The sequence below is a fragment of the Phalangium opilio genome, unplaced genomic scaffold (assembly GCF_054372755.1).
Source record: "Phalangium opilio isolate 3A_F unplaced genomic scaffold, DU_Popi_V2 ptg000031l_1, whole genome shotgun sequence".
In the NCBI taxonomy this organism is placed as follows: Eukaryota; Metazoa; Arthropoda; class Arachnida; order Opiliones; family Phalangiidae; genus Phalangium; species Phalangium opilio.
This window is the reverse complement of record NW_028324158.1, coordinates 982,516-1,005,561: the sequence shown is the minus strand read 5'-3', so window position 1 is coordinate 1,005,561 and position 23,046 is coordinate 982,516. Positions and strand designations below refer to the sequence as shown.

General features: G+C 40.9%; 3 protein-coding genes and 1 non-coding gene across 4 annotated transcripts; 1 reads left to right on the top strand and 3 right to left on the bottom strand.

The window, feature by feature from the left end:
* Positions 1–9,421: 9,421 nt before the first annotated feature.
* Positions 9,422–9,494, bottom strand: TRNAY-GUA (transfer RNA tyrosine (anticodon GUA)). Its single transcript has one exon. It is a non-coding gene; the product is annotated as a tRNA-Tyr (tRNA).
* Positions 9,495–12,624: 3,130 nt separating this feature from the next.
* On the bottom strand, positions 12,625–14,893 carry LOC149687024 (uncharacterized). Its single transcript, XM_089870444.1, has 2 exons — positions 14,833–14,893; positions 12,625–14,741 (listed from the first exon to the last, which is right to left on the bottom strand). Exons 1-2 carry the CDS (start codon positions 14,891–14,893, stop codon positions 12,625–12,627), a joined length of 2,178 nt encoding a protein of 725 aa, XP_089726570.1.
* A 1,143-nt stretch (positions 14,894–16,036) lies between these two features.
* LOC149687023 (uncharacterized) lies at positions 16,037–20,906 on the top strand. Its single transcript, XM_089869534.1, has 8 exons — positions 16,037–16,864; positions 16,958–18,096; positions 18,160–18,301; positions 18,360–18,675; positions 18,731–19,458; positions 19,513–20,025; positions 20,088–20,369; positions 20,427–20,906. Exons 1-8 carry the CDS (start codon positions 16,555–16,557, stop codon positions 20,888–20,890), a joined length of 3,894 nt encoding a protein of 1,297 aa, XP_089725660.1. The 5' UTR covers positions 16,037–16,554; the 3' UTR covers positions 20,891–20,906.
* A 564-nt stretch (positions 20,907–21,470) lies between these two features.
* On the bottom strand, positions 21,471–22,808 carry LOC149687022 (uncharacterized protein F54H12.2-like). The gene has a single exon (XM_089870443.1). It carries the CDS (start codon positions 22,806–22,808, stop codon positions 21,471–21,473), a length of 1,338 nt encoding a protein of 445 aa, XP_089726569.1.
* Between the last annotated feature and the right edge of the window lie 238 nt (positions 22,809–23,046).

The following is a 23,046-nucleotide window of genomic DNA, read 5'->3' as shown; positions in this document are numbered from 1 at the left end:
CGTGGCTAAACTCCTTTCTGTCCGGCGCTGGCTCTGCCACTCGTCGCGGTGACCGCGCGCATGCGTCAAATTTCAAAACCGGCTTTGAACTGGAAGAGGAAGGTTGTTTTTGAATATCCGTCATGGTGAACTATAAGAAGTGTTGTTGGCGGTGGTAAACGACGTCACTCGCGCCTGCGCGTTAGCTAAAATCGTGGAATGGAGATAGAAATTCCTACCCTCACTTTTTTCCCTCTTACCATTTGTATGACAGTTTTTTTAGCATAACATCAACACTCCCTCTCAAGTCTCTCCTCCCTGCTATAATTAAGCGACACCATTTAAACACGCTTCGATAATTCTAGTAAAAGTCAATTAAAGTGTTTTTCCTATAAAAGTAAAACCGTGCGAAAATATTATGCCCAAAATAACCACGCATTGAACCACTAATATTATTTTTTCCTACTTATTAATCATAGTTCCTACTTATTCATAATTACTGTTTTCGGCCTTTATCATTTATTCAATCATTATTAAATAGCTGTATTTTATTTATGTATTACTACATTTTTGTGCGTAAAACTTCTTGTTACATAATTAGCCGTGAAAACTATAACTGTTTGTACTACAAGGCGGTCTCCACAAGTCATTATTGACTTCATGTACCAAACAAACAAATCAATAAATGAATTATATAAAAACGATTTTTGCTTCGCAGTCCTTAAAAAACTGCATTTATGCACAATCCGCGACACTATTTCAAACCCACAAAGGCCCAGAAACTAGAAATTATTATATGTATTGCAATTTTAAATTAAGTTTAATCGATTTGAGAAATTTGCTTTTAATTGCGCAGTTCAAACATTTGTTATGATAAGAAATTTTAGAACAAAAACGGGTATAAATGCGGCGTTTTGAGATAAAAGCTTAGATTTTCACGAAATTATATAGAATCTGTTCCCGTAAAAACTTATCCCTGTCAAATAATGAAATAAAGCCATATTGCGCTCTTTAAACTTATACACTGAATTTATCTAAAGTCGGTTCAGGGATTATTTAGTTTAAAGAATTAGTCTATTTTTAAAGTAAAACATGAACAAAAAAAGAAATTTATTTCAGCAAAAGATTCTTAGCTCCTCTCGCTACAAATTTTCTTTCAAGACTGCTTTTTTTCTTTACACAGAGGTTCCATACAAAAAAGAGGGGCTTAAGAGAGGCAAGCTAAGACGGTGAATCCCCGAGAAATTTTCCATTTCATTCTCTATTGAAGAGTCGTTGCCCAGATAAACCTAGGGGCGCTGAAAAAGGGAAAACTTCTCGGGAAAGGGTTTTAACTTCGACATGAAGTTATCAAATACACTTAAAAGGAAGTTATCAAAGGAAATTTTTCCAAAACACAAACTTAGTTTCTATGGTGAAATTTAAATTAAATCTTAATTTACCACAAATAATTAAGGCGAAAAAATACAAAATGAGTTTTAGCATTGTAATTTTTCAGGGTCGAACAGATAATAAGAACACTTATTTCAATTAAAATTTCGCTTTACTACTCCTAAAATGAGATCCGTCATTATGGTTTGTGACAGTGTCGTATTTCTAACGTTTATCATACATTCAGAATAAGCGTTCTGATATATGTGTTGTCACACCCTGTATAAGTTTTGAACTTCAATTCGAACTCGAGTCATAATCGTCCGTGATTTAGCTCTTTGTTCCGAAACGCCGCATTTATACCCGTTTTTGTTCTAAAATTTCTTATCATAACAAATGTTTGAACTGCGCAATTAAAAGCAAATTTCTCAAGTTGATTAAACTTAATTTAAAATTGCAATCCATATAATAATTTCTAGTTTCTGGGCCTTTGTGGGTTTGAAATAGTGTCGCGGATTGTGTATAAATGCAGTTTTTTAAGGACTGCGAAGCAAAAATCGTTTTTGTATAATTTATTTATTTATTTGTTTTGTTTGCTACATGAAGTAAATAATGACTTGTGGAGACCGCCTTGTAGTACAAACAGTTATAGTTTTCACGGCTTATTATGTAACAGGAAGTTTTACGCACAAAAATGTAGTAATACATAAATAAAATACAGCTATTTAAAGCAAATGGCGGCTCCGTTGATGCCCCCGAAAGATGCCTTTTTTGCTACACGTTGGCTAAGCTTGGCAAAGGCTAGTTAAACCAAAGGCAGGAACCAATGGGACCTAGTGCATTAGGTCTGATTGGTTCCTGCCTTTGGCAAGGTAAAATTCTTGTCCAGAAGATTAGCCAGCATGCTAGGGGTGATAATGGAGCCGCCTGTTACTTTAATAATGATTGAATAAATGATAAAGACCGAAAACAGTAATTATGAATAAGTAGGAACTATGATTAATAAGTAGGAACAGAAGTAAATAGGGGGAAGTACGTATCAAAGGGGGTTTCGAGAGGCGTCGAGTTATGGTATTTTTCGCGCCTTTCCGCAACCGCGTTTTTGGCGGGAACTCGCGGATGAATACATTTCCCCGAAACTATTTTCTTTCCTCTGCTCCTGAGTCAAGTCGGCTCCGTACCTTCGCTCTGTAGTCGGCCCGGCAAGCTACGGACCGGGACCGGGAGTACGGAGTCGACTGCCTGGCCCTAGTAACAGCGTAAAATTTTATTCGGCCTGATACCCTGTTTTAGTACATTTTTAATAATAACTGAATGTTTTCTAAATAAAAAAATAGAATAATAAAACTAAATATTTACTGGTTATATTAATTTAGATGTGATTAGAATCAGAATGATCAGATGCGTAAAATTTTAAAATGAACTTAAGCCTCTGCCTAAGCTTAACAACACAACTAGCCTGAATAGTGAACTTTATGACCGAGTGGTGGCGCATGATAGAAAATTTCCCTGGATAAGTTGCCTCACTCTCATTGGACGAATTCAAATTTTGGGCCGCAAAGCGTGATTTTACAATAAAGGGACGCCTTACACTAACTAAAGCTGGAGAAACGTACTTCCCCCTATTTACTTCTGGTAGGAACAAATAATATTAGTGGTTCAATGCGTAATTATTTTGGGCATAATATTTTCGCACGGTTTTACTTTTATAGGAAAAACACTTTAATTGACTTTTATTAGTATTATTATTATCGAAGCGTGTTTAAATGGTTTTGCTTAATTATAGGAGGATCGAGAACTATGTTTTATTCAAAATTGATATAATTAATACGTTAATTAGCTCTAATTGGTGTTTTTGGATTTTATCGCCTAGTTTTTGATATTAAATTAATAATATATAACTTCGTATTAAATATAGTTTAAACACGTTTCTTTTAAAGGGTTCCACCAGAGTCTTGCGGGGTCTCTATCCATTCACTTGCAAACGGCAGACCGCCTTTTACCTCTTCCAAAGCTACCGCGCCCGCAAGCTGCCGTTGGAGCCCTTTAAATACGTATGCTAAATTGCTGGGAAGACGACTAGCCCTATGTCATATTCAAAAATGTTGCCATTCAGTCGTTCATCAGCTTTATTTTGGAAAATGCCGAATATTTTGTTCGCGTACGTTTTCAAAGTGAGGGTCAAGATAAAATTCAAGTGTTTTTTACCGAATCTTCTACTAATTATAAAACCTATCTGCATACTGAAAAATTCACAAAACATGTGTTAACGATTTTAAAAATCACAATGGATTTAGGTTTTTCAAACGTCGCACCTCCTACAAATCGTATAACGCCGAATCGGTGGGGCGTGCTGCCACTGATTAATCGATGAAATGTGAATCAATTTTGATTTTTAAAATCGTTTGGAGATATTTCTTATAAATAATAGAAGAATAAGTTAAAAATTCACTTGATTTTCCTCTTCACCCTCCTTTTAATAGGAGATAACGTTTCGAGACTGATTATTGAAATTTTTAAGTACTTAAATCGGTTTGTATTAAAAGATAATAGAATGTAATGCGTTTTAAAATGATTTCTCAACTTAACTGATATTTAAATTTCAAAATTATAAGATTATAACGAAAATTTAAGTGGTATTATGTTTTGCTCTATAATTTGCGACACGAGTAGAGCTTAGAATTAAGTCGTTAACTAGCTTTAATTATTTTTGTTTGTAATACGCCGAAAACATTAAAACACTATCTTACCGGCTGTTTCCTACAGCAATATTTTTCTCGTGAGTTGTTTTACAGCAAAGTGTTTGCAATATATAGACTCTAAAGTAACTTAGGTCCCTTTTTAAAGTACCGAAAAAGTATAGAACACTAAATTACCGTCGGTTTTGGACAGCCATTTTAAGCCGTGGGTTCTTTGAATTCGAGAAATCGTAATGATGACTTTAAAGTAAAATTAAATTTAATTAGTGATGAATGAACGCATTTAAAGCTCTTTGCATTAGACAATGATAGAGTATAATCGGTTTTAAGGGGTTTCTCATTTCAATTAATGATTAAATTAGGAAATTAAAATGCCGAGATAGAATAAAGTTACTTATAAAATTATTTTAAAAGAGATTGTTGTCAATTTATGCGCTACATCGTTCGGTACAACTAGAAAAACGATTTGGTATTTGAAAATAATTTACTTAATTAGTTAGTTAGCTATATATAGGTTTTTTCCTGAAAAGTGTCCATGCACTAATTTACCGCCGGTTTTGGACAGCCATTATTCAATTGATTTGTTTTACGGCGATGGGGTTGCCATCTAGGCTCTAGAGTTGGCAACTGACGGGATTTTTGTAAAATGCCGAAAGTGTCCATAAACTAATTTGCCGCCGGTTTTGGACAGCCATTTTTCTAATGATTTGTTTCACGGCATTGGGGATTGGGTTGCCATCTAGGCTCTAGAGTAGGCAACTGACGTGATTTTTGTAAAATGCCGAAAGTGTACGTAAACTAATTTGCCGCCGGTTTTAGACAGCCATGTTTTTGTCGCGGGATATTTGAATGAGATAAATCGTAACGAAGTCATTTAAGTAAAATTAACTTTGGTAATTAATGATTAATGGTGTGTAAAGGCGTTTGCATTAGACGATGATGGAACGTATTCAGTATTAAAGGAATTCTCTACTTAATTGATGTTTAAATTAGAATATTAATACGCCGAGAATGATTAAAATTAATTGTAAAATAATATTAATGGTGATTGTTGTCAATTTATGTGCTACGTGGTTCGGTACAACTAGCAAAACGATTTGGTATTTGAAAACAAGTATCTTAAGTAGTTAGTTAGCTTTAATTTGGGTTTTTCTGGAATGTGCCGAAATTGATTTTTTTTTGCGTGTTATCATGGAGAAAGGGGGGAGGAGTCGAAATCTTGAGTCAAACTCTGCCGGAGTCTGCCCCGACCCGCGATATAATTTCCCACAAAAACAGGACGGCGTGGATTGAAATAGTGGGGGTCGCATCATCCACATCGTGACCTAGTTAGCTGGCGCCGTCTGTGGCACCATGGTGGCGAGTTTAATTTAATTACCTTCTGCTACTTCGTGGCGCGTTGATTTCAACGGAAGAACGGAGGCAACCTTTTGTGAATTAGGTAATATTTCACGTATTAATTTTTTGAATATGGGCATATACTGCGTGTATAAAAGCCAAAGTTATTATCTAAAACGATGGAAGCCTGGAACCATGCTGCCATATGTTGAATTTGTTAAGTCGAGACATGGTCGAAAGAGGGCGTGATAAATGTAGCCAAAGAAGCATCATGTTGGTTTTACCACAGTGTGCAGGAATCTTTCCCCATTCCACCTCCCACAGTTTTCTCCCACTTGGGGGTGAAACTTACTACTCATAGTGACCGAGAAACGCTTCTCAATTCGACTCCTCCCCCCTTTCTCCATGGTGTTATGCGGGGACGGTCAGATGTGGCCCAGTGTTCAGAGCCCGAACCGGCTCTCTACTTTTGGGTGAACGACAAGCGGCTATAATGGGAACATCCCCTGAATGTAAACTATGCGGTTATAAGATTGAAAAACTTGGAGCATATATTATTGGAATGCCTGTAGTGGAGCGTGAGTCGCGAGAGATCCAAAACTGGAGAGGCGACAAGTGGGGCACCCAGGGGGTTAAACAAGAAGCAGGCTGACTGGGACCCTAATATGATCCAGTGGATCATAGGGAATTAGGAACAGGAAAAGAAACTGTGGAGGAATGCCAATTTAGATGCCCCCAACTAACTAGCTACTTAATCTTTATTATTATTTTTTTTTATTAACGCTGTGCTCTTTCGGGAGCCGCCCTGTTTCAAAAGGGTGTATATATATACGGCATTAATAAACCTGTAAACCTGTAGTCTAACTCCGACATTCTATCTAAGCGCCCTCAAGGGTGGGCTTAGCGGGCTGTGCCTCAAGTTCACAAATACAATAAAGAAAATCAGAAAATTAGTTGTAGCATAGCCCACTCGATCCGCGCTCACTCCTCACGGACGCAAGGCTCGCATGCTGCTCGCGCTATATATATATATATATATATATATATAGCTCGAGCAGCTTGCGTGTGTTGCGTGTGATCGAGTGGGCTATGATTGTGGATACCAAATAATTTGGTCAATTGACAGATAAAAACATTAGCCTACTAATTATTTATCCACAATAGAATTGTCGGTTTTAAGAAACTCATTTTTTGGTATTCTAGAATTTTGAAAACTAAATAGTCTGCACGGCCCTAGTTCTCGCCTTCTCGGCTTTGTCTGCTGCTCTGCGCTCAGTGCCGCCAGATAGTGATGCCAGATTGAGGGAAATTTTCTATATTTAGGGAAAGGTTGACTCCTAAAAACGGTAAAAAGGGAAAAGGAAAATCCCACCAAAATTTGGAAAATGTAGGGAAATTCCACGGGAAGAATGTTTTAATTCAAAGCCAACAATCTCAACATAAAAATTTGAGCAACTTCATCAAATTGACTTATTAATTACTTTGTATTCACATTAGATGGCAGCCCTGCTACTGTGTTAATAGTGCGTTTAGTAATTTCTAAACATTTGATTATCGAAAGCGGGGTGGGAAATATGGATTTTTTTTCTAAACTGAACATTAGGCCAACTAACTATTAAACTGCACTAGGTAATTTTTAAACTGGTCATCTGCCCTGTGCCACCGCCCTATTTCGCACGCTGATCGAAAGTCATCTGCTAACGACCACAATGGGTCAATTATTTAGAAGACGAAAATTCATCGCCAATAACAGTCGTCAATCGTCATGCTATGGCCATTGAGTTTAAAAAATTACCACTAGAGTGGCCTTTCATTCGCTATGATATAAGACCCAATTAACTATATCACGCGCTTGTGGTGCCATCCCGGTGCAACCATAGAGATACAAGAGGAACAGTTGAATTTTCAGCTTTGATTCGGGTTCAATTGAAGCACCCCTTCGCGTGTGTGATAGGGTGAGTTGCTTGTAGCGCCATCTGCATGCGGCGAGGTAAACTAAAATATTACTAACCCCATGTTAACACTCGAAGTTAACCAGCTTCGAGCGCGGTCAGTACTTGGGAGGGAGACAACGCGGGTTTGAATCCCGCCGGGGACGTTTTATATTTAATTAATTTTTATTAATTTCCGTATTAATTAATGGAAGGAAAAGTGTTTGTAGAATAAAGAGATGTTTATTAACAGAGAATTAAAAAATTTGCAAGATGAAACATTACGGTCTTTATTTTTTGATCAAATCGAATAGCTCCTTCGCTCGCCGATAGGGGCGCCACGTATCAAAAACCCTATCACACACGCGAAGGGGTGGGATGGAAATTTTCGTAACAGAATGTCGCGAGATCCCTCTCGCAATAGTTTGTCTAAAGTTCTTAATAGTGTTCCAATGTCTATGGGTGCAACCAAGGGAACTTAAAGAAAAGGCGGGAAATTTGACTGTTTTCAAGAATACATGTATTTATACATTTCTTATCTAGACTTCGAGATGGCGAAATAATCACTGGGTAAACTTGGTACCTGTCCATCCGTCCCTTTGTTTTCAAAAGTGTCCCACGTACCCCTTTAGCCTTTTCACACTTATGGCCGCGCATGAGCAGTTGTAATGTTTGGCGCCATGAGTTTTACGCTTCTATGGAGTCATAGTCCACTCGATCACGCGCGTCACGACGCAAGCTGCTCGCGCTAGCAGCTTGCGTCGTGACGCGCGTGATCAACAACAAACATTCTTTCTGCGCATGCTCACCTCTCGAGAATTTTACCCCCTTTTTACCCTCGCTCTACCTGTGAACAGGGCTCTACATAAAGATATTTTTTTTAGTAGTCAGCCAGTGGCGGCGCCAGGATATTCTTCGGTGTAGGCTAAATATTTTTCACAATTAGGGCCCCCTTAAATGTTATAAAGAACTCAATGTTTGAATTATTTGTGTATTTATTATCTTAACTCAAAGCCGGCACCTACGATGGCGAAGAAATTTTTATAGCCACAATTTTTGTAACCGTGCATGAACTACGTCACTAAATAAAAAGCATTTTCTGGCCCCCGTCCCCCCAGATCACGCTTGATCACGGTTTCTTAGACCCCTCCCCTAAAAACAACGTCACATTTTTAACCCACCCTCTAACGCACTATGACTTGTCTTCATTTACAAATCTAATTAGATTAATTTGAAAAGAGAACCTTTTATTCTTGAGCGATATGGCGTTCCACTCAAATATTTTCGTCAGATTGAAATTCAAAAGTTGTCTTCCGTTTAGCCTCTGATTGAGCTTCAGAACTTAAATGTCGGGATGTGCTCTTCTATAAGCTTCAAAACATTTTCCATAAAGCTTAGTTAAGGAGGCACACTTTTGTAGGTTTCGACATTGTTACACGAAAACCTTAGTCTAATCGAGCTTGGGATTCAGATTTTAAAAATGTGCGAAAGATAGGAAACCATTTCAATCAGAAGGGGGATCAGATTCATCCTCACTGAAGCATGGTTTTCACTTTGCCGATAAAAACAACTTTGCAGGTGGACGTCAAACGTCAGATTCGTTATAGCGTTTTCAATTAGCGTAGTTCCCGCAAATAATGGAACCAAGGCTTACCAGATAAACTGAACATTGCACCAATTACGGCCCATCTATAGTATTTCTTTGGTGGACTTTGTAATCTTTGTGCACCATATCATAAAGATTTGGATGGTTCCTAACCTCTTCAATAAAACTTTCAGCAATTAACTTTCGGCATTCTCAGGAATTTGTACTAGTAACTGGCTAAATAAATAAAACATGGCGGATCGCGGACGTCCTCTTCCGAACCACGTGTGGTCGAAAAAGACGTCACGACTCAAGCTTCTTGCTGATTGGCTCGCGCAGAGCGTTAACGTTGAACTCGGCCGAAAGAATAGAAAGTTAATATCGCCACACTCAACGTAATTTCGGTCCAACGTAACTATGTAATTTATTTCGCGCCACGGAAGCCTAAAAATTAAATGGTCGTCAGGTATTGTGGAATAACTTTGACATCTTGCGTTACATCTGAGACCTCACAACACCGCTTCCGTGTGGGCTCGAACCACCAACCTTTTGATTTACAGCTGAACGCGCTAACCATTGCGCCACGGAAGCCCAAAAATTAAATGGTCGTCAGGTATTGTGGAAAAATTATGACATTTTACGCTACATCCGAGACCTCACAGCACCGCTCCAGAGTGGGCTCGAACCACCAACCTTTCGGTTAACAGCCGAACGCGCTAACCATTGAGCCACGGAAGCTCAGAAATTAAATTGTCGTCAGATATTGTGGAAAAGCTTTGACCTTTTACGTTACTTATAAAACTTCACACCAACGTTCCCAGGTGGGCTCGAACCACCAACCTTTCGGTAAACAGCCGAATGCGCTGACCATCGCCCCACGTATGCCTATAAATTAAATGGTCGTCAGGTATTATGGAAAAACTTTGACATCTTGCGTTACATCTGAGACCTCACAACACCGCTCCCGGGTGGCCGCGAACCACCAACCCTTTGATTAAAAGCCGAACGCGCTTACCATTGTGCCACGGAAGTTTAGAAATTAAATGGTCGTCAGGTATTGTGGAAAAACTTTGACTTATTACGTTACATCTGAGACCTCACAACACCGCTCCCGGGTGGGCTCGAACCACCAACCTTTCGGTTAACAGCCGAACGCGCTAGCCATTGAGCCACGAAAGCTCAGAATTGAAATGGTCTTCTGGTATTGTGGAAAAACTTTGACTTATTACGTTACATCTGAGACCTCACAACACCGCTAGAGGGTGGGCTCGAACCATCAACCTTGTGGGAGAGCGGGAGGAATTGGAGTCTGAACCGGCCGATTACCGACTGAAAAAATAATCGTAGGTTCTGGGAGGCGTCAAAATAACGCGACAGCGGATTAAAATAATAACAAAACAAAACAAATTTATTTAAACGACTGAATATTGATTTACTACTACAAATTAAAAGTTCAAAAAGGGCAGTAGCAAGGAGTTTAGTTTCGCGTTAACTCGCGATCAAAAATTTATACACCCGCAGGTTAGGAATAAGCTCAAAAACTGACCACACAAAGGTACGATTTCAAGTTTTTCTCTCTTTCGAGGGAAAAACGAGTGCGTCATGGGTTTTTTCGGGTTTTCGTGGTGCTCCTGCATTTGGAAGCCTTGGTAAGGTACGATGTTTTTGAACTCTTGAGAGAGGGGAGGGGAGATTTACCGACCCAACGTACAACTGTATTTATTTCAACAAAAGGGTTGGGGGATTAAGAGAGCTTCCAAATGCAGGTGTGCAACTTTTTGGACTAAAACTCAAAAAATAAAACGTAAGAAAAAATACAAATACAAGTCGGGAAAACCAAAATATTACCTCTCCGTGTCGAGAAGATTATATAACCTTAAGTATCCAATGAAAACGTCGACCTTTTTGCCCTCATCCTTTCCCGCGCTTTGCGCTTCCGCATTTCATCCTTACTCTCAACATTATCTTCCTCCATTTTACATATAAAAATCAAATACTCACAAAAAGAAGTGGCAAAAACCTGCTGGCTCTTTACAACCACTTAATTTGACTTAATATCCAATTTCCAACAACAATAATATACCGGTAGTTTAATTGACAACCTCCCGCGGTAAAAAAACGGCAATTTTCAACTAGGTGGGCGTTATCTCATTAGATTTGAAAAATATCATTTGTCTTTTTTACCAATGCCTAACCGTTTGGATTTTTTAAAGCAAACTTGGCACCAAAAAATATTTTTGAATGAGGATAAAAAAGGTCTATCCTCTCGAAATTTTTAAAGCTTTTCTCATGATTACTCTATACAACAGTAACAAGGAGTATAAACCCATTAGTGGAAGCAGTATTTTTTCCCAAAACAATCTCGCTTATGTTTATGCAATGAATGAAATATATCACAATGCACGGGCCTTGATAGATATAGGAGGCAATGAAGGAAATATATCGCATGCACGGGCCTTGGTAGATATAGGAGGCAATGATAATCTCTCTCTTTGCACGAGAGGTTTATCTTTAATATTTAAATAAATATAATTATTTTTAATTATTTTAATCTTCAATAATTAACATTAATAATAGTTAAATCGTTTAAAATAAAGTTATACCTATTATCTTCTCAAACTTTGCTAATATTGACGTTTAAAGTGAAGGGTACCCCTCTTCCCGCTTTCTTCAAATTTTGGGGTATATATACGATTCGTTTCCATTATAATAGTAAGGAAAAACCGCAAATGCGAAAACCTTTGGTAGCGATCCTACCTTAGGGAGCGGCTAGACGTTTCTCGTAACCCTAGCTGATCGCCGCGTATATCCTAAAACCAAACGATGATAATGGAGTAGAAGCCAATGATACAGATTGGTGTCTATGTGGAATAGACGGAAGACCAGTGGATGGTGGTGTTAGTAGGCAGTGTAAGTGCATACGGGTGTCAATGTGGGATTGACAAAGAACAGAAGATGGTGGTGATTAGAAGCCAGTATGTACAGACTGGTGTCCACGTGGAATGGACGAAGACCAGAAGTTGGCGGTGTTAGAAGCCAGTAAGAACAGACTGGTGTCCATGTGGGATGGACAAAGACCAGAAGATGGTGGTGTGAGACCTCAAGTAGAGGAGCCATTTCCGTGACTGTGAAAGCAGTTAGGAAATGGCGAACACGTTTGCTCCGATACGCAAACTGCGAACGCGGTCACGTGGGTGTAACAACAGACAGACACGCAGACAGACACACAGACAGACACACAGACACGGCCGTTACAGAACCTCTCCTGGACTACGTCACACGGAGAGGTAAAAACTTAAGAAACACAAAATTAATGATAATAAAGTTTGTCAATTATGTGGATAATTGCTCGAGTTAAAATTGGTTATAATATTTAACACACTCCCCCGCCTTGAGCAATGCTCAAAGTAGGGTTCAATTGGCAATTTCCAAATTATACAACAATTTAATGGGCCTTTTCATCTTGGTCCCATTCGCTAAACTTAACATTCAAGATCTGACAATATTATCGCGGCCCCTAAACAGTTCATCTATGACCGCGATTTTCCAACAGAGACGGGGCATCATGTTCTCTTCTACTATGACGACATCTCCCACCTTTAGTTCTGGGGTCGACTTAACTCTTCTTAGATGATGAGCGTTTCTCAGCTCAAGGAGATATTCTCGCTTCCAACGGGTCCATAGTCTTTCCAACAAGGCTTGTTGGTGTTTATATCGGATTCTAATGTCCTCTCGCGTGACGGGCTGAATATCTTTTTCTGAGAATTTTCTCGATGGCAGCGTAATCTAGACCTATGACACTGAAAGGTGGAGCGGGAGTGGTTCTCTCCTCCGGAAGGGGAGCCATTCTGGCGGTACAGGGCTTCGCGCGAAACCGTCGGCAGAGAATGCAACCAACAACTATTCTTTTGACAAGTTGACGCGCGCGTACTATCCAGTAGGTTTCCCGTAAACTCACAAGTACGTCATTCACCCCGGCGTGATACAACCGCGCGTGGCACTTTTGAGCGAGTAGCTCAGAAAACCGATGGTTGTTTGGAAGAATCCAGGGATGGGTCTCCCTGTATGTTAGGGATTTAGTCTTCAATCTTCCTCCTACCACGAGTAGGCCAGCATTGTCTAGTTTGGGATCTAGACTACGGATTGGGGATTCCTGTTCTACTTCTTGACCAGCCTTCAACTTTTTTATTTCAGAGTGGAATACATCTTTTTGGGTGATTTTCACCCATAAAAGTTCGGAATCGCGTATTTCTTCGGCTGTTAAGGGTCCCTTTGGCTTTTCTCCTCGACCGATATGGATGAAGCGCATTACGTAGGCTGTAATGCGAAATATCTTGGTGATTGGACTGAATGCGTTTAGATTTAAAGGCGGGTCTGTTTTGATGGCGGTGGACACAACTCCTTGAGCGGCTAGGCGAGCTTCTGTTTTCATTTCATCTAAGACTTCCGTCGGGAATGGCTCTGGATTAGGATTTTGACCGAATGGAATTTTGCAGTTCGGTTCGTATAAGTATTGTGGTCCACGCCACCATTTGGAATTGTTTAGGAGATCTTCCGCGCTTCGTCCCCGTGTTGGCAAGTCTGCCAGATTATCCCTTGTTGGGCAATAATTCCAAGTATTGGGATCGGAGTTAGCTTGAATTTCGCGTATGCGATTCGAGACAAAGGGCCGCCAGGTGTTTGACTTGTCTTTTATCCAACTTAGTACAATAGTTGAATCAGTCCACATGTGAACTGCTTCCGGTTTATTTATGAGAGCGCGCGTGACGCTTTTAGCTAAGCGAACGCCCAAGACCGCACCCATCAATTCAAGCCTGGGAATGGATAACTTGTTTATCGGGGAAACTCTGGTTTTGGCGGCAACCAGACTGGTCTGTATTTCTCCATCTTTTGTTTGACAACGCAGGTAAACAACCGCGGCGAAGCCTCTTTCGCTCGCGTCTACGTAACAGTGCAATTCTGACGTAACGCGACTATTTTCTGGAATTCCGGAGAAATAAAACCGAGGGATTTGTAATTTGCGGAGTGATGCAATCTCAGCACACCAGTTGTTGAACGGACTTGCTAATTCTTCCGGAAGTGGGTCATCCCACTGTAACTTGCGATTCTTCTGTTTGTCTTGCCACTCCCACAGCTGCTGATAAAGGAATTTGGCGCGAACTGTGAAAGGTGAAAGGAGGCCCAGCGGGTCGTAAATTCTCGCGAGGGATCTTAATACCCATCTTTTGGTTTCTTGTTTTTCTAAGAGGAATTGCAACAAATTGTTGACCTCGAAACTTAGAGTGTCTTCTTGACTATTCCAAATTAATCCAAGGACCTTCAGTTCTCCTGGATTGGAAAGATTATGAGTGGCGCTTTCTGGGGGTGGATCCTTTTCTCCCCATAACTTTCTGAGCTCTGGTGAATTCGTATTCCATTTACGGAGATTCATTCCGGCTTTACTAATTATGAATTTGCTCTCCTCGGTGATTTTATGCGCCTTCTCTACGTTTGCGGCTCCAGCCAGTAAACCGTCGACGTACAGGCTTAATTTTAGGATTTTGCAGGTCTCCTCGAACTCTGCTTCGAATTTACCGATATGAAATTGTAACGTTGCTACCAAAAGGAATGGACTGCAGGTGGCTCTGAACGGTACTCGAGAGATTCCGTAAGTTTTTAGTTCGGCTTTCCTCGGGTTGGTGATGTCCGAAGTCCAAAGAAATCGGAGGGCATCCCTGTCACTAGGGTTTGCAGATATTTGAAGAAAAGCCTTCTCGATATCACTGGAGAAGGCGACGCGATGCTCTCGGAAACGAATGAGAACTTGGATAATCTCGGGATTAAGGTTTGGGCCCGACTCTAGGACATCGTTGAGGGACGGCGAGTTTTGGCTATGGGACGAGGCGTCGTAGACAACACGGACTTTAGTTGTGACGCTGTTTTCTCTGACTACAGCGCGGTGGGGAAGATAATAAGCTAGTTTTGGGACTGCAAACGGGCGTAGGGTTCATATGAGTCTCCCAGGCCAAGCACTGTGGAAGGCAGGGGCGGTGCACGCACCGCGTGCGGTGCAAGCGGTGCGTGCGGTGCAAGCGGTGCGAGGGGTGCGAGCGGTGCGAGCGGTGCGAGGGGGGAGTCGATGGCGCCAGTGGAACTTTCGAGAAGTTTAATTTTATCGCAAACACTAAGATAAGATAAGGGATAAGAAAAATAAAAAGTGGGAATTCAAATCAGTTCAATTCTAGTGTAGTTCAAAAATTAATTTCTTAATGCTGATAAGATAACGGTGATATCTCGAGAAAAATAAATCAATACAGTAGTGGTATGTTATATACCATAAAATTCAATATAGACAAAGGTTGATAACACTCTATTTGAAATGAAACGCGTTCGCTTCTCAGGGTGCATAGTGCATATAATACCATATGAAGATAGGGTCAATTATGACGCAAGAAATAAACGACACTTCAATATGTTAATTAGATTAAAATTCGAGCCATTAATTTCCCCCGTATTAATAAAATGGCGAATGAATGAGGGAAATCCCAATGTGTGAAACCTATTGTGGTGGGTAATACCCCGGAAAGGGTGCCACGTGAAAATATTCTCTACCCAGGTTGTAACATGTGACGCCCCAGAAAACCCATTACTCACCCCCAAGTTAAAGCTTAATGACGTAGAATGTAATGGCACTATAAATAGCCAGACCAGGCAAAGTAGAAAATCATTCCAGCCTCAAAGTTCGTAGAAAGGACGAAGAAGGAGACCAACAAGTACCATGTAAGTACTTAACCACGCAATTACATTTCATCACCCCGGAATAGTAATAACCCATACTCATCCTAGGTTTAAAAACTCAATCGTCGTTGACTTTGAATTCTTGGAAGGTCGATCAACGGTTGGTGGACGGGAAAAAATTGTAAAGGAAGCGGCTGCAACAACGGTCGAATTAACGCCGAGGGTAGCATCATGGTCCTTTGAACCACCGTACTCGGATCAGGAACTCTCGCAGGAGGCCAAACAACAAAACCGGTGGATTTGCCACAATTTACACGGTCTCCCCTGGAGTCATGGAGTTACGTCATACAACAAACTGGAGGTGTGTTTTTCTCAAGTCGTCCAAGGATACGAAAGGGTGTTTTGTAAAGGCGAAGAAAAGTGTTTTTTTCTCTTAAATATAATTCACCGGGACGTTATTGACTTAAATGGCGTGGGGTGTCCCAAAGCATCAGATATTGACGAGGATGGACCCATGATCACGTGTTTGGTGGGTCATAAGACAATTTTTAAAAATGGGAAATATGTATGTGCCCTATCTAAATGTATACTTTATTCCGAATGGTTGTATAAACACCAAGATGATGTATATTCACAAATAGATTGAAAATAAATAAAAATTCACTTATTGTTGTTTGAAATAAAAAGAATTCTAAGATTTGATATAATATTGGTATTTTGATTAGACACATTCGGGGATGGAGCGTACACATACTTATAAAGTTTAAAAAGTCACGTGGGGTTTGACGTGTAGTGGGAAATACAATCTACGCGCGGAGCTGGTGGGAAAATACCACAAACTCGGCGCCAAGTCAACGAAACCCGGGGAAATCATACAAAGATAAGCCAACTAGAATAAAACGGGGTTACACGAGTGAATAGATCACTCCTCAAGATGTTCCTCTGCGAGAAATGTACAACTACCTTCAGCTGTAAACGGAGCCTAGATCGACACACGCGCAGTGTACACGGTAATGTAAAATTTAATTGTAACTTCTGCGGTAAAGTATTTACGCGTCGGGATATTTTGATTCGACACCAACGGAAATTTAACCACGACGAGCCCGGGGTAAACTTAAACCCTCCGCGGGGAGCGTCACCACAACCCGGACCGTCACACCGTATTACCCCGCCAAATTCTCCCGTAAAGAGGGCCGCTTCGCCCACGTTGGTGGGAATACCGAAAAAGCGTCGAGTGGAAAATGGTAAGTTTATATTTAATTTAGATGAAAAAATACAACTTGATTCGGAAACCCTACCCTCTCCAGTTGAAAAACTTACATTAAATGTATGTTTAGATCCGGATAACCTTCTCTCACAAGATGACGAAGGACTTAACACCTTTATGGAGAAATGGGAGGATGAACTCTCGTCTCAAGATGACGTGGGAATAAATGAATTCATGGACAATTGGGAGGTTCAACAAAACGCGGTTAACCCACCTGAACCAGAAATCGAGGAAATTAACGCGCTCGAGGACGCGATTTTTTCAGCTCGACTTACCGCGCCGGAAGGGGTTACAGATCCCGTATTGTTCTTAAATGAACACCGTGATAAACTGGAAACATATCTCAGAAACAAACTCTCGGAAAAAAGAGGAATAAAATGGTACATGGTGGTGCGAGCGCGATACACGCGGGAACTCGGGAATACGGGTACAGACGTCGAAACTAGTCCATACTTCCGCGGGTTCACACACGCAACGCTAACACCAGAGGTTATTCCCCGACAGCTAGACTTAAGTCGGGAGAAAATAGCTGAAAGTATGAACAATTTCGAATCGATGGGAAGTGGCTGGGTTTTGGACCGTATTCTATACGTCCAAATCAACATCATCCAATATCTACCCCTTGTTGGTGGAACCTATTTTCAATTACCACCCGTAATTGAAAACAAAAAAGCGACAGTGAACGTGGACCCGGAGGACCCACTCGAGAACAAGTGTTTCTTGTGGTCAATTTTGGCCAAGTTACATCCCGCGACCAACCATCCTAGTCGAATCACCCATTATAGACCATATGAGGACGAGCTGAACGTGTCCGGCATTACATTCCCCTTCGAGTTGGACTCATATAAACTTAAGACCTTCGAGGAAAAGAATAACCTCTCCATCAATATTTTCGCTTATGAAAAGGGTTACTTTCCCCGGTATGTGAGTGAGAAGAAAGTCCCCGAAGCACGACAAATTGATTTGCTTTTGGTTTCAAATGGTGAATCAAAACATTTTGTATTGATCCGACACCTAAGTCGCCTTCTAAGCGACTTCACGAAACACAAAGGAACAGCCTATTATTGTCGGTATTGCTTGAAGAGAAGCAGCATGGAAGAAGTACACAATAACCATGTGCGAGAGTGTAATGTGCATGATCCACAACGCGTTATCATGCCTCACGATAAACCAGTTTTAAAATTCGAAAACTTTGGATGGAATCAAATGGTAATATACGAGAAACGTTTTATTTTAACGTGGGATATATCATAATATTTGTTACATAAACAGGTTCCATATATCATCGTTGCTGATTTCGAATCTCTTCTACCAAAAGTCTCAACGTGTCTGCCAGACTCGTCACTGTCGTCAACTACGACATTAGCGCTACACGTAGCGTGTGGGTTTTCATACGCTATTGTCGGTCCAACTGGTGAGTTCAAAACCGTGAATCACGTGTCCTATTATCTAACATATTTGATTATTCGCAGGAAATCTCGTCAAGCATGAGACGTACAGAGGGGGAGATGGAGCTTTGAAATTTCTGAAAATGCTTTTGGGTGACGCCGATGATATCGCCGAAATGTTGAAGGAAAATATTCCTATGCAACTTTCTGCGGATGAAGAAATCGCATTCCAAACTTCAACGCGCTGCTACGTTTGCGAGGAACCATTCGTTGGAAAGATGGTCAAAACACGTGACCACGACCACTACACCGGAGTGTATAGGGGGTGCGCATGCCAGAGTTGTAATCTGAAGTTAAAAGCACCTAAATTCATCCCAGTCGTGATGCATAACTTGAGCAGGTAATTAACCATAATCGATAATTATAACTGTATGCTAATTACATAACGCCAACAGATACGACGCCCACCTTATCATGCAGCAAATCGCCCTGATAAGAAACAAGAAGATTGACTGTATCGCGTCCAACAGTGAAACGTACATTTCATTCACACTAGGGAATTTACGTTTTGTGGATAGTATTCGGTTCTTACCAGCGTCACTCGAGACACTTGTTTCGAATGTGGCGAAGGGCGGACCGGCGAAATTCCCATTGTTGAACTCTGTATTCAACCCAGACGAGGTCAAGTTACTTCTTAGGAAGGGTGTTTACCCGTACACCTACATGGATTCGGAGAAGCGCTTCGACGAGAGGCAACTACCATCAATTGAGTGCTTCCATAACGACCTCACTGACGAACCCTTGGCCCAGGAAGATTACGCCCACGCTCAAAACGTGTGGCAATCTTTTAACATACAAAATCTGGGAGGGTATCACGATCTGTACGTGTTGTCCGACACACTCCTTCTAGCCGATGTGTTCCACAATTTCCGCAAAATGTGTATGACATCCTATCAACTCGATCCGGCCCATGCTTATACCCTACCAGGTTTTGCATGGAGCGCCGCCCTTTGTAAAACGAAGGTACGCTTAGACCTTCTTTTGGATGAGGATATGCACCTATTCATCGAAAAGGGGATTAGGGGAGTCGTCTCGATGATAAGTCATCGTTTTGCCGCAGCCAACAACAAATATCTAGAATCACATGACGAATCGAAGCCTAGTAGTTACATCTGCTACCTTGGTAAGAAATTTTAGATTAAAATCAGCGAAACAAACTAATAACTAGCATTCATAGATTGTAACAACTTGTACGGTACTGTCATGTGCGACGCCCTACCGGTGAAGAACTTCCGATGGATTGAACCAACCCCGAACTCTGAAACCGAAATTCTACGTTGTTCAGACATCTCACCAGAAGGTTTCATAGTTGAGGTGGACCTCGAATACCCGGAGGACTTGCACAACGATCATAACTCTTACCCATTGGCACCAGAATCAATGACAATCAAACCCGAGATGCTCTCAGAATATTCAAAGGACCAGATGACCTCGCTCAACATAAAAATCAAGGAATCGCTACCGAAATTAGTCCCCAACCTTTTCAATAAGGAACGATACGTAGTTCACTACCGTAACTTGAAGTATTACGTATCAAAGGGGTTAAAGATCACCAAGATTCATCGGATTTTGAAGTTCGAACAGGGTGCCTGGTTGAAGGAATATATTAACTTCAATACGGAGAAAAGAAAACTAGCAACAGACGATTTCGAAAAAGATCTATATAAATTAATGAACAATGCCGTCTTTGGTACGTAATTAACTTAATTTACAAAATTAAAAAAATAAATAAAAATTAAAATGATTTTTCAGGTAAAACTATGGAAAACTTGAGAAATCGTCAGGATTTCAAACTAGTTACAACACCAGAGAAGGCGGTTAAAAAGGCCAGTTCTCCCGCCTTTGAGAAGTTTACCATCTTTCACAATCAATTGGTCGGTATTCACATGACAAAAAAGAAGTTGGTCCTAAACCGCCCCATCTACACGGGGTTCGTTATTCTGGACTTATCAAAACTTCTGATGTACCAATTTCATTACGATGTAATCCAGAGACGATATGGGGAGAGGGCGAAATTACTTTTCACAGATACAGGTACGAGGTTTTTAAGGTGTTAACCCGATTTTAAACTAATCCATCTTATAATTACAGACAGTCTCACGTACTGCATCGAAACCCCCGACCTATACGCCGATTTCGCCGCCCAAGCGGACATGTACGATTTTTCTGGTTACCCTCGCGATCACCCGCTTTTTAGTGAAGCGAACAAGAAAAAACTCGGAAAATTCAAAGATGAGCTAGATGGTACACCGATCGAACAGTTTTGTGGTCTAAGACCCAAAATGTATAGGATATTATCTGCAAAGGGCGAGAAGAAGACTTGTAAAGGTGTATGCAAGCGTGTGGTCAAGAAGAATGTTCGACACGAGCAGTACCGCGACTGCTTGTTTAATCGCGAGTTGACTGTAGCTGAAATGACTCGAATCGTGAGCAAAAAACATGTTTTAACAACGGTGAGACAGAATAAACTATGTCTTAACCCTTGCGACGACAAGAGGTTCATTTTAGATGACGGTGTTTCTACACTCGCCCATGGTCATAAAGATACAAAATAAAAAATTTTAAGACAAATTTATTGAGTAATTCTTATACATATATTCCACAATCATACGATCGTTTACATTTTTGTTTGTAGAGAATCTCTCTATTATTTTATACATTTTAATTCCTCGACATCGATAGAGGGATAAATAGACGCAATATCCACCGCATGTTATACTAGATTCTCCTTGTAATTGACGCGAATTGTACGTCACAGTTAGGCTGTTTCGTTCCACGAAATCGTTAAATTTAAACACATCAGGTGGGTTGCCGTAACTTTCAAAAAATTCAGTGTTCTTTTTCCTCGAAATGTAGATCGTTGTCCAATGTTCTCCGCGACCTCTCGACGTATCGGTATTCACGATGAATAATGAGGGAAACGTTGTAACGGTCTTTGGGAGTTTATCCGCTGGGAATATCCCTCTAAACAGATTCTTGGTGTAGCGATCACGTCTTAATATTCGTTCAAGTTGTTGAGTGTCCATTTTGAACGCGTTTCGCGACGCGCGCGTATTCAAATGTACGTGACTCGCGCGCGCGATTTCAAATATGTACTCGACTCGCGAGCGCGGGCTGGCCCCCCTGGCGCGGTTCTTACGAACTTTGGTCGAATAAAACGGCTCTGTTTTTATCAATTTCAATCAGGGATTGAAACTCTGAATAGTAAATCACGCTAACCGTAGACGGCAGTGATTCCCCGAAAATTAATTCCAATCGCACACTCCCATTCTTTATAAGGTTGAAACTTTCACCGGAACTACCGTTGAGATCGGGAGTTAGGTCGAAGACGAATAGAGCGTTTCCATTGGCGAATTCATCTCGCCCGATAAAGTTTCCCTCGTCGATATTCCATTGTCCAGTTTGGAGGAATAGATTAGTATACGATCGCATGTATAGGTTATCCTTGAAGTTTGGGTTCAGCGGTTTATGCGGTACGCTAACCCCGTCAACGTACAAAGCGATTTGAGATACCGCATAGTTTTTAAAATTGAAAGGCGACATTTTGTAATCACCCAAAAACGCGTTTTGATCGACAAAGCCAATCACTACTTTATTCGGTAATTGTCCGCTAAATAAATTGTCTTTCACGGCTATTTTATTTCCTTGAGATATTGAAAATGAATTACACTCGGTACGAGTAATTGGGTATTTCATCGTGGCCATTTCCAGGGTTTTGGCGTGGGATATCATAATCTCGGGTGTTAATCTGACTCTTCTGACGAACATTGACGCGTGCGAGAATACAACCTTACACTTTGTTCCATCCGTGTGTAAACAGAATTCGTTGGGACTTTTGATAAACTTGAAATTAAGGTCGATCAAGTTTGGTATAAAGCGGTTTTGTTGACAAATATCCACATGTACTATGCCGATTAAATCGATAACACCTTCTTGGGCAAATTTTGCACGCTTCTCGAACCCTTCATTTTCAAAATAATCGTCGAATTTTCCCGACGAATCCTTGTAGAAGAGCGCCCCCGTCAAAAAACTCTCTTTGGCGGGTCCTCCGAAAGTCAACTGCGTTTGAATCATACTCTTGAATGGGTATTGTTGAGGGCACGATGTAACCGATCTATCACCCAACGACGCGTGGACTTCGCTAAAAAGGCTACTTAGAAATAGATTTTCCGGTCCAATTTTATCAGCGGCCGTTACTACGGTATTTGACGCATCGCGAACTTCGGCCTTGGGTAGCGTTCCGTCGGGTTTTACCACTTTGACTTGTACTTGAATGAGAGTGTTCTTCAAATCGATGTATGTTTCCGAGTTTCCAGTAATGGAGAATATGATTGCCTGATTTTCATTAACGTTGGACGTTGAGTTATACTCTACCCACTGACTCCCTAATATTCCGGTTTGGGTGTACGGTACGTGGAATAAATCCAATTCCGAGCTGATGCTGCTTTGAGAGCTTGGATGCGCCAGAGACATTATGAAAATATATCGGGCTGCAACGGGTACGACCTTCTCTTCTTCCTGGTTCGAACTGAACTGACGATACGCGAAGTCGTACTCTTCCTTTTACGACCGTTTCCGGTTAATCCCGTTACTGTTTCGGCCGCCTTTCTCAACGTTTCCTTGCCCGCTTCGCTTCCTCTTGTTTTTAACGCCTCTTTAAACGATACACCCTCCGTGAGGTCTGTCGCAATTTTTGCACCCGTATTTAAAG